Here is a 12,442-nt window from a genome sequence, read left to right on the forward strand (position 1 = left end):
ACCGTGGGAAACAGAGTATTTAGGAAGGTTTGATTCCTGAGGTTTTTGCTCACAGGGATTACTTTAATGTACATTTACCTCATCGTTTGAAACTTTACCAACGTGTAACATCACATATATAGCAGAAAAAAAAGAAAGGCATCATAGATCAGCTTCAAATCTCCCACATTTGTTTAAATCCAAAAAACAACAAGAAGGCGAAGTCAATACCGCTTCAAAAGCACTCCATACACAAGCCTAAAGGCCTTTTCTGGTGTGCCTATTTTGAGATTTGATGTTGTGACGGTAAAGATTTGGAGAAAGCTAATCAATGATGCTGGTGGTTTCGCAGGCTTAAAATTATAGCTCTCTGGTTCCCTGCTGTGGTGAGTAAAGTCAGCTTTGTGCCTGAAGACAACTGGCAACCGCTCAGCCAAGTGAAAGATTATAGGATTGTGCAGATAACCCACTGCTCTGTTTTAGTTTCCCTCGCAGGTATTATACCTACTTGATGGCAATGTTGAGGGGGAGGATGGTGTGATTGCACAACCAGTACACCTTTACTTTTAGGCATTGTAACTGTTCAGCTGTGAATATTTCTTTTATTGGCTCTTAACTATTTTTGGTGGTTGTTGACATCTGTGCCAGAGCTGCAATGATTTTTCGATCCACAGAAAATTAGGCAGCTATTCTAACAATCGATTAAGCATTCAAGACAATTTTTATGCAAAAATGCCAAACATATCCTGGTTCCAGCTTCTAAAATGTCAGGATTATGCTGATTTTCTCTGTTTTATATCCTCGTAAACTGAATATCTCTCGCTTTGGGACTCTTTGTTCAGACAAAACAAGACATCTGATAGCATCTTCTTGGGCTCTAGGGAACTTTGATAGGCATTTTTCTTTTTCTCAGTTTTTTTCCCTTTGTTTTTATAGTTTCATAGTTCATGTTTACATATTCATGACTAAATCAGCAACACCAAAGTTGAAAAAACATTCTAAAGTAATATTTATTATGAGCTGCGACCACATACACACATGCATTCACGCACATACAACCTCATAAACGCTTACTTTACTTACTTTACTCGTCCAATGATAACTAAACTGGATCATAAGTTAAAAAATGATTTGTGTATGTCTTTCTACAAAGTTTGGTCGTGTTACATTAATCTGTTGAATCAGCTGTCCATTGGATCATGACCAATCGTTCCACAAAATCTTGGGAAAGTCTGTGAATCCATTTGTAAGTTAGGCAACTGTTTGTTATCGGCCACTCCCATTGCCGCTCCTCCTTGACTCCCTTCAGCCATTTAGCTTAAACACAAACACACACCTTCACTCACACACTTGACCTTCATGGCAAATTTAAGTCTCTTAGGGTAGAAACTGTGGCCAGCAAAGAGTTAGGGAAATTTTTGGAGACCAACTGTCGGACAGAGCGACCTATTGCTATAACCCACCAACTGTCAACAGATTCTGATTATAATCTGATTTTTTGGCATATATCTGAAATGCCATTATATAACAATAATTCCGATATTTCATTTTAAACCAAAGTCTGCCGATGCTGGTGATGTGCCAAAATTATTGCGCATACCCACTTTATTTTGATGCCCCTTGAATTCTTTCATGAACAGCTCTTGTTTTTGCAGCCAGATTTTCAAAATAAGTGTTGGAATTTTACACGTCTGAAAAACAAAGATTCTCAACATATGTATGTTATTAAGAAGCACATATGTTGAAACTTAATGCTTTTATACATATTATTAATGCTGTGGTTAACATGGTTTGGCACTAAAAACACCTGGTTGTGGTTGAGAAACGACCATGTTTTGGCTTAAAATACCCAGTTTTGGTGGCACAGTCACCGCTGGAAATGCAGCCAATGTTGCTTAAAGAACAACCAGTTTTGTTATTTGTTGATTTCAGTGATCTGATGCTTGGCACCTATCTCGCACAGGTGTCATGTAATCCACCACTTGCCACGTCTCCTGATCACAAAGTCAGCTCATATACATGAAATTATAATTATGTCACTTTCGAAACATTGATATGATTTGTATGAAACGTACAAACGTAACGATTTTTGGTTTACAGAAACACACAATGTCAACATTCTCTTTTTGTGTAAAGGCAGCTTTCTTGCTATTAATGTTCAGTCCACATACCATGTTTCTTCTGTTGACTTGTCCTTTCAGTTCTTACCACTGGTTTTATCAGGACGCCTCCAAGCTGCACCCTTTCTCAGCAACCAGCCGAACGCTGCCTTTTCCCCTTCTGGGGTTTTGCTTGTCACTTCTACTAAAGCTGCATTCAATTTTAGTCTAATTATTCTAAAAAGTTTGATGGCAGCTTGAAAATTAAATTAGCTGGTGGAATTCTGGTTCACTGCCTTCTCTGTAGACCCACATAAACTAGCTGGTGCGAGAGGGCCTAAATCAAAAAATAGGAAAAATTTAAAACAAAACAAAACTGTAGATCCAAGTCAATCACAGTTTATAATATATCAGACTTTACTACCGCTGTACATGTTAAGACCCTACAAAACAACTGTTCAAAACAGCCTTTATTTATCAAGTTTGGCAGAGGAAGAGTGCTGATGTCAGATAATTACTGAAGTGTGCTTGACAATCTGGTTCTGAATGGCAACACTTCCTTCCACTCAAGCAAAGCTAGATGAATAATTTTAGATGCATCTCAAAATGATTTGTCACATTTAATTGAATTCATTGAGCTTTCTGTCTCAATGGCTCAATTTAGCTGTCATCTGTTTTCCTAGTTAAGAAGCATGTTATAGTTTAAGTGTAAGTTTTAATTTCTCAGCTGTCGGTGAAATCCATGTGATATTCTATCAAAAAGTTTGTAATTATAATACATAGTGAAGTAATCAATTGCAATATCCAGTTGTTTTTTTAAAATTATTTTTCATAGCTCATTTTAACTGAAATGATCTTTGCTTGGAGATAGTAAAGCTATTTATAAGAGCATGCAGATATAGAGGAAATATGCTCTAAAGTAAGGTCGTTAATCTATTTTTATCTCTTGTTATGAGCAATTACCATGAGCGGATGTTTCCAGTTGCCTCTCTGTCAACTCCGATAAATTTGTGCTAAATTTATGCTCTGCTGTCTCTGTATTTTCTTGGTGGTTCTTCGTTGGCTTTGGACAGTGGTGGTATGTGGCTGTTGTCAAATATCGCCGCTTGGCCAGTGCAGTTCACATCTACATATGCTAGGTGTCCTCCTGTGTCAATTGTTGACATTCTGGGATGGCATTACAATTTACTACTGTTGCATGCATTGTGTGTTTTTCAAAATACTCTTACAATTTCACAGGAAATGTACAGTTTCTGCTCATTATATGCATACAGTCTTTTTCAAAATACACTTACAACATTGGTAAAACACCTCATATTTACTTTTATGCCCTTGTGCAACAAAAGCATGTGGTTAGCTTATGGAAAAAAAAAATCATGACTGGGCTCAACGTTCATATGGGAAGCAAACAGCAGGCTTTCAGGTTAAAGTCTGGGGTTTGTTGGATCCATTCATTGGTTCTCCCGCCTGCTCTATAAGGACTTTCCAGTGCCTTATATTATGTCACTACCAGCAGTATTTATAATGATGGCGTCCAGTGGTGCATCTCAAACCACCACAGGTGCCTTCCAGCTGACCAATGGCAAATCAAACCAGCAGGAAAGGCGCCATCCATCCACGTCATCAACTGACACCACCCGGTGGCACATCATACAGCTGCAAAAGGTGGCTTGTGGCGTTGACATCTGATGCCGAAAACACTGACCAAGTAATGATATTTGACGACTTGGTAATGAGAATGGGCTGAATGAGGAAATCAACTCACAAATAAACTCTTCTTCTGACTAGCTAGTTTATTGGATTATTAGATTATTATCATCAAAAAGCTTGAAAAAATATCCAGAACACTATAATTTTATAATTCTTAAAAGTTTGTATTTATAATGATGTTACTTTAAACAAAAATGTTTTTTAAACCTTATTTCTCTTGTAAGAAATCCAGCCAATTTGCTCAGGCTTCAAAGGGTTGAAGGAACCGATGGGATAACATTTCACTGGAATTATAACTTGTATAATTTTTTTATGACAAACAAATAATTGGCTTTAAACACCTTGAAAACACATCCTATATAAGTCTAAAAGCTACATGGTAAATAATAGCTCTAAATAGTGACAACAGTCAAGCATTTTGTTACCTTCTACCTGTTAGCGTGTCCTTTCGTGAGTGAATGTCACTCCACAGTTGATGGAGGCGTAGTTGTTTATGTGACGGGCCTGTTTCTCTCTCCTGGCTGTTAACATCAAAACAGTGTGTTGCCTGTGTCAGCAGGGTGATAATCACCAACCACATCGCTGACTTGCAAACCAATATTTCCATTCTCAACACTGAGCAACAAACACAGCCAAAGAGTGGAGCCCTCAGCAGCAACATGCATAATGTCACTGTTTGCATGCCAAATACATTTTCTACAGTTGTGTGCAAAGGTGAGTTGCATCTAATGACAGAACCAAATGCTGAGAGTGAGCACAGCAGGTTTCACAAAATAACATGTTTGATGTCAGACACACTGCGGTGATACTGTTTCAATTTCTTACATCATCCCATCCTCTCTCATACAAGTTATCCAGTGTTTTTACAACACACACGAGTGGTGAAATAGACAAGAGGGGAGGAAGGACAAAGGGGGAGGGGAAACAGAACGAGAGATAATTACAGGCTGCTGAGCTCAATGTCAGAAACAGAGAGATTCCAGAGAAGAGACTCAGATATGCACAGATACTCCGGATAAGACAATTAACAGCCCTGGTTTTACCGATTAGCTCTGTCCTGCCACCCGGTGGTGAGGGCATGCCACTGAATATTCACACCTTGCTCCATCTAGCAATTGAATATTTATTTATTTTAAATGTTATGGTAAAAGGTGATAGCCATGTTCACAATTTCCAGAGTTATCAATAATGAAAAAAAGATGTTTTCTTATATTACTGTATCAACTGATGATAGTCCCAGTCTGTAGTGCTGCGCTTTAGATCAAAAACAATCAGTGAAGAAGCTGCAAGGACATTGAGGCTGGGGTGCGTCTGGATTTGAAATCATTTTTTGAATATGTGAAGAGGGGCGTGTTCAAGGTGAACAAGGTTCAAAGTTGCTCTTTAAGTAGATAAAACATACAATATCAGATTGTGCACTGAGTTCTTATCCATCCCCAATGCTCCTTGGAATAAATAAATAATTATAAAAATGAATAAGATGCAGATCTATGAATATGTTATGACAGCCAAGTAAATCACATGATTCGTGAAGTAAGTGTTGCCTTCGAATTCGTCCCTTAATCCAAACTCTCCTTGGGTAAATCTTGGTTTGTGACATTGCTGGGAATCTCATTTATCATTTCTAAAAGCTTTTCCATGAGACTGAGTAAGAAAAAAAAAAGAATCAATACAGCGTCTTTCTCGCAATGTCAACAGATATTGGCAACAAACTGTAGGTGACTGGCAAGCACTTAACATGCTACTGGACATGTCAAAGTCACATAAGTTGTCATTAGACACTGAATTGCATTTTAATGCTTGAGAAATTATGTAAAGGATGACACTGTGGATGTTTCTTAGAAGCAGACAATATACTCAGATGACCCAGCAGTAACCTCACACACAGAATCGAGTCTCCCCGACACATTGCTATTGCATACTTAAAGCAAACTCCTCTCTTTAGCCATTTGAAGGAGACTGTCAGCAGGAAGGCTTTAATTACCTTCATGTGTTTTTTTTAAATTTTGTTGTTGTAACTGACAAACGGAGCAAGTGCCCGTGAGCGTGTTGGCATCGGATGACAATGGTAATTATTTGATTGGCTTAGCCCTGGGGAGCGGGGATAAGCAGCGATTATCAGAAGATTGATTGTCCACACTCAGCATCTACTCTGGTGCCGCTTCACAGATTTACCCAGGTGGGAGGTTTTGCCCTGCATCATTTGTATGCAGGGTAAATGGGATGAGAAAACCAGCCACACAAAACGCTGAATATTCTGTGATGCACAGATGGAAAACCGCAAGACTGCTCTTTCTGGCTTTTTTTCTCTTTATCTCCTTGTCCCTCTTTTTTTTCTCTTCTCTGCAGTTTCACCTATAGGCACACATAATTTCTCCATCTGTCATTACCCATATCAACCCATCTTTTCATCAACCAGCCACATGTAATTAATTTCTTACATAAATCCCACATGCTTTGTCAGCGGGCATGTTTTATTTTTTTTTTTAATTTTTGCCTTAACAGTTCACCTTCAAATCAAAAGGACATGTTTCCTCTTAACGACAAGGTCTGTTGATTATGTTGAGTAACCAGGTCATGCTTGCTGGAAAGAGACGTTGCTGTTGAGTTTTTCAAATATACTTTTGGGGCGTTTTGAGCACCACCTGCTCAGTGCCTTCTAGTTCCATTATATTGAAGAGAGGGCAGACATCTCTATGACAGATATCTCCAACACTCACAAAACATTCACCAGTAGATAGATAAATAGCACTACAGGTACTGTAAGAATACGTATTTTTGATTGTGGGGGTGAACTAACCCTTTAATTTACTTTTTCATTATGTGAAATTTGATTCCACTTTTTATGAAACCTGCACTATTTGGCTGCCACCCCACTGAGACATTTCTGGACTCCAGCAGTCTGCCTGCACGGCACATCTGCCAGCTGCCCCTTCACTTTTTCAGACAATCCCACTCTGGATGGACTTTGCAAGCTGCTGGCAGGCAGAGGTGTAGATAAACGAGGTGGAGGGACGAAAAGGGAGCAGTGGAGGGAGGCGATGTGGAACACAGTCGTCTGGCTTCATGGCGGCACATTGTTGAAAACATCAAAACTGAATTTACCAATATTTTTGTATTTGCAGTGGATAAGGACATCACTTGAACTTAAAAAGGGATTGCCTGTTGTGGAACAAAGTATAATCACTCTACTCTGCAGCTCTCCTGATCTCTATGGATTGTTTTAGTGACTTTTGGGGCACTGTTTTAGTTTTACATCCAAAAGCTTTACTGTTTTGATTTTGGACACACTGCTCGCATTAGTGTCATTTCCAGCCTTTATCTAATGCTAGAAAAGGTTAGCAGATATTTGATGATTATAGTGGGCCGTTTAGAAGCTGAAGAGCGTGGACTGTATATAAAGATGGACGACACCCCCCCCCCCAGTATCCCCACTATGCTTAAGTGAGGTTAAATATCCGAGATACGTGTTGCCATCTTGCAATGGTGATGCCATTTAGCACCTGATTCTGCACAGTAGGGATATCCACGGTGGGGGAGTTCCCGCCAAAACAGCTGTCCGACCAATCATGAGCTGCTCCATAGAATGCAAGTACATGGATTGGCGCACACAGCTATCAGTCATGGTGGAAAATCCCCTTTTTGTTGAACTCATTAAAATGAAACTTAAAAAAACAAATGCTTAAATAAACACCAGGGTGATGAGAACTACCTTAAGTGACAGAAACAATCTTTGGGAAAAATAATTTAGTGTGAACTTAGAGTTTTCTAGTTTGGCCTATGTCCCATTCACAAATAAGAAGGGGCAGGCTTTATGAGCTATACTGCAGTCAGACACCAGGGGGCGATTGAAATTGAAAAGTTACACTTAGGGGGAACTGTCATGTTGTCCATCTTTTTGTTCAGTCTATGCTAAAGAGCCAGATGTTTCACTCGAGTTTATGTAGAGCAATACCAGTCTTAAAGGAGAGTGAGAGTCAGGGGAGTTGGGTGAATGAAGTAAAGATAACTGTTTGATACAGATTACAGTTGTACAAATTAACATGTGATATGTGATGAGTAAGATCTGACAGAAAGACATTTGGTGCTTAGACTCTACAGGAAGGTTTTGTTATTGAGGGGTGTCTGCCCTGAGCAGACATTAGTAGTGGCTGGTTTCTCTGATGAGACTGATACGCTGATGAGGCTGATGAAGACAAGGCAGAGCTGAGGAGGTAGAGGGGACAGACGACTGCAGCGCAATCATACTGAAGACAAAAAGAGAATCATATCAAAAAAGACATCAGCAAGGTGATGGGTTAACACTGAATGTGTGTCGCTGTACCATTGGTTAAAAGTGATGGAGCACCTGATGAGTGAGCATGCATGTGTGGAGTGGAGGGCAGATGGTATTAGCAATAAATTACAGGTCTAAACATGCAAAAGTATAGTCCTCCTGACTGAAGAGCTTCAGAACATTGCTCTTCATCATCTCCATCTGTAATAAGACAACAGTTGGCTAAAAGATTTACCATATTAACTTTCTGAGGTCATAGCATGTCAGGGGCGTCTGTGTCTCAAGAGGTAGAGCGGGTCGTCCACAAATGGGGAGGTTGACGGTATAATTCCTGGCTCCTGCAGTCAAGATGACGAAGTATCATTGGGCAAGATGCGGAAACCCAAATTGCTCCAAATGGCTGTGTCAACAGTGTGAGAGTGTGTGTGAGTGTTACAAAAATGAGTAGCAGGTGGCGCCTTGTAGTGTAGCCTCAGCCACCAGTGTGTGAATGTGTGTGTGTGAATGGGTGAATGTGGTTTGTAGTGTGAAAGCGTGGTTAAATGACTAGAAAGGCACCATACAATTGCAGGTCCATTCACCATGACTTGTTAATTTTGATCAAGCTGTCCTTGATATGACAGAACAAGAATGTCCTCTTACATGCACTAAAAAAAATGTCCTGTATCATTAAAGTAATTAAATAAGTAAAATAATTAATAGTGTGTTAATACAATTACTCTATACCCCTCTACAATTAAGTACATGCATCATACATTGTTTCACCATCACCAGATATTTTTAGCAATTTTCAGCAATGCACAGGAACTGAGTTTAATCCACTGTTACTTTGTGTCTCTCTAGAGTTGACAAGACCTTCTCCAGGACCAGAACCTTGTGGTGAGTCCTTCTCCTTATTGAAATAGATACTATGCATCAGAGAGTTTTGTTTCATACTTGACTGCTCCCAACACTTTTCCTAAATGTTGAGTTTCTAACTACTGAAGTCTTGACGGTAAAGGTCTCAAGATTAGTCATTCCTTTTTCACATGACTTATCACAATTATGATTAATAACTTCAGTCACTTGAAAGCAATATCAGAAATAAATACAGCTTCATATGAACAAGCTCAATTCTGCATTATATATTCATCAAGACTTTAGATTTAGATTTACAACGTGTCAGCATGCATAATCTTTCTGTTTCAGACATGTTTGCTGTCAGCATGACTTTCATCAATAAGAAAGATATTTTCCATAATTTTACAGCCAGTGGACTCAGCACAAGGAGTGTAGAGACAGACTTTGATTTGTCCATCCGTTTAATGCTTAGTCAGTTACTTTCCGGAAAACGTATTGTGATAAAGGGAAGCTCCATCACTTTAATACTCTCCAAAGGTACTTTTTTTAAAGTGATGACAATTTGATGACCTGAGTAAAGATAGAGTTAAAAAGGTGAAGACAAAGACATCAGCGCAATAACACCATAGGCAGACCTTTGCTCTTTATCTTAACTCTGGCTTTTTTTCCTGGCTCATAATAAGGTTTTGAATTGTGCATAAAGTTATTTTCTCTCTTAAAACCTTTCTGCTCCTATATTGTGACTTTGGACATCTGCATCTGATTCAAATGGAGATAATGGAGCTTGTAATGTTGCCGACTTGGCGGGTAGTCTTGCAGCATGGAGAAGCGAATGTGTGGCTGTAAATACAGGGACACGAGCAGATGGAGGGTGACAGGGAGCACAAGTATGTGTGTCATACCAGCTGGCCATGTGGGGCACTTGAGGTCTCAACCAGATAAATTGATTGCAGCACTTTAACAAAAAATTTCAGTTTTTCATTTTATGTATATTCTAGTGCAGCAATTAACCTATGCACTTTTTGTTTGCGGTGCTGTGAGTTTGTAATTATATATTCAAGTCCGTAGCTGTTAGGTTTGTCTATATTTATTGCCACAGGGGAGGTTATGTTTTTAGTTGGGTTTGTTTGTTTTTCAGCCCGATTTTCATTAAACATTGTGAAAGGGTGAAGCATGAACCAAAGAAGAACACATTAAATTCTCGAGAGAGGATCTGAATTACATGACACATACACAAATTATTTTTCTCAAACATTGAAACTGCAAAATAGGACATCTGACCTTGGCAGCAGGCGAAGGTGACCTGTGCAAAAGTCTAACTTTAACCCACATATGGGATCAAATAGCATCAGTGTACATTCTGACAATATAAGTTATATATATTTATGTTTTAAACACATTTATTATTATTAAAACACATGATAACTTGTATTCTGATCCCCCCCCACGCCCTGGTTATTGTGAAAATGGTGCAGTCCAATTTCAGTCGTATGACAGCCAAATGCTGTATGTGGCAAAGGTGAGAAACAAAACTAACAAACAAACAAATAGACTGCAAATGAAACTTGCTGTAGTGTGCTTTTTTATTAAAGCTGGTATCATAGGAAACTGGGTGACCTAAGGCATTTATTGTTACCAACCATGTCATACTATTTTGTCAGGAGCTCTGGAGTGATTAGGCAAGGGAAAAATTAGTATCGCTATTTTTTTTAACATACATTTAAACGTGTATTTGATTATTTCTGCTTCCTTGGTATCAGTCTTGGAATTGCATAAATTCACACATTCTAAACACTAAGTTTGGATATGGTAATAGATGAAGAGTTACCTCTTCAAGTTGCCTCTCTGCCATCACTCTTATGTCTATTTTGCAAAGGTTGATGGTGCTTTTTATGGTTGGCTTTGGATGATGGTTGCATGTGGCCCTCCTCTTGCTTAGCTAGCTAGCCAAGTTGAGGTTTTCAAATATAAAAGTCAGTAAACCTTGAGAAAAAGAACAAAAAGATGGGCAACAGCTGAACTAGCATCCTGCTAACTATCATACAGGCGTTGGTAAATAAACTGGGCGACCTCTGTACTGCATCAGTTTCCAACAGGATATCAGGAACTGTAATAGGCTATCCTTTGATTGAGAAATACAGCTGTTACAGCACCACTCATTGATTTTGCACAACACTCTTGGAGAACTGAGTATACTTTGGGCACAGACGGAGCAGCAGAACACCAGGTGCAGTGAAAATGAAACTCAGATTTTATTGTAATTGCATTGGGTCTGAATGTTTGCTTTCACTTGCATCTGCAGCAGCTGCTGCTTGCATGCATTAATCTGATCAGCTCTATTCAGATCAACATATCCGCTCTGCAGCTCAAATTCTGCAAACTGCTGCTGAGGAAAAAAAGGACTCATGAAGAGCCTAAGTTGAGTTCATGGACCCACAAAAACCTTCAAATTTAGACAGGGGACACATAATGATACAAGGGGACACACACACAAAAAGTGGAGCTTGGCGATCTGACCTCTCATCCCCCATCCCCCTGTCGGCGGCAGCTACCCCCAGACAAAGACTGAAATACAGTAGGAGACAATAATTACTATATAATAGTAATATGTAGAACTACTACTATATACAGAGTTTCTTATGGATTAAACACAGCAAATGCCAATGTTGTCAAATCCTGCTGTAAATATCAGGTAATTAACAGAAGCCTGACACTGGGCACAGTCCATCCTAGTTGATTCAGAGGTAGAAAAGGCAAGAACACACAGAGGGAGACAAAATAGCTACATTTTTCTTGAGTGTTTGTATTTATTTCTCTTTGTCACATGCAATACAGCAGTAGAATGTATTCTTTTGTTCTGGGGGATTTTGTCCTTTTGTTTACAGGGCTCTCAGCCAGCTCGCCAGCAGCTGTTGCTTCATCATTACAGTACTTTACACATAAAATGAGCTATGGACTTATGAAAAACAGTTGTAATGAGTCTGAAAACGGCAATGGGAGGGTACACTGGAAAGGGAAAATTGATGGTGTGAGGATGTTTTGGCCTCGTCAGAGGAGAATGCACCCTCAGACACCCACTGGATTTCATTATGGGGATTCAGGTTCCTCTCTGTCACAGGTCTGTGGTGCATGCTGATGGCGCCGTGGAGCTGGGTTGTTTCTAGCTATCCAAAGCACAGCTCTGTGATCATAATCACTGAGTCATTATGCCAGTTGTGTATTCCTTCAGTCTCAGGCTGCACTTAGATTAAAAAACCCAAGTATCAACAGTGTCCTTAATAATTTGTCGCTTTTGGGCTCAGGGAGATTTCTTGTGGAGTTATTTTGTCTCCAAATCCAGAAGGTTTTATTCCACTATCAGATATGGTTTCAGAAAAGGTTTGCCTTTATTAGGAAACATCTTAGTTCTCCATCTCTGTCTTACCTATCCCGTCACACAGCTATTGTGTTAGGAACAGCAGCATGTGAGATTTACAGCAGCTTCAAACCACAGAGTCTATCATTAAAGCGTAGCTTCCTGGTTCCCCTGCCAAGTGCC

At 39.4% G+C, this 12,442-nt stretch overlaps 1 protein-coding gene across 4 annotated transcripts in view; it reads left to right on the forward strand.

Annotated features, from left to right (window-relative positions):
• rap1gapb (RAP1 GTPase activating protein b) overlaps positions 1-12,442 on the forward strand; it is a 143,406-nt gene that overhangs the window by 61,431 nt on the left and 69,533 nt on the right. For all 4 annotated transcript variants that reach the window (XM_042509013.1, XM_042508971.1, XM_042508998.1 and 1 more), the window contains one exon: positions 8,908-8,943. Coding sequence is in view for 3 of the 4 variants with exons in the window: in XM_042508971.1 (XP_042364905.1) it covers positions 8,908-8,943 (36 nt within the window). In the remaining variant the exon portion in view is untranslated. The remainder of the gene's footprint in view (positions 1-8,907; positions 8,944-12,442) is intronic.

Source organism: Plectropomus leopardus, chromosome 2 (assembly GCF_008729295.1).
Source record: "Plectropomus leopardus isolate mb chromosome 2, YSFRI_Pleo_2.0, whole genome shotgun sequence".
Classification (NCBI taxonomy): Eukaryota; Metazoa; Chordata; class Actinopteri; order Perciformes; family Serranidae; genus Plectropomus; species Plectropomus leopardus.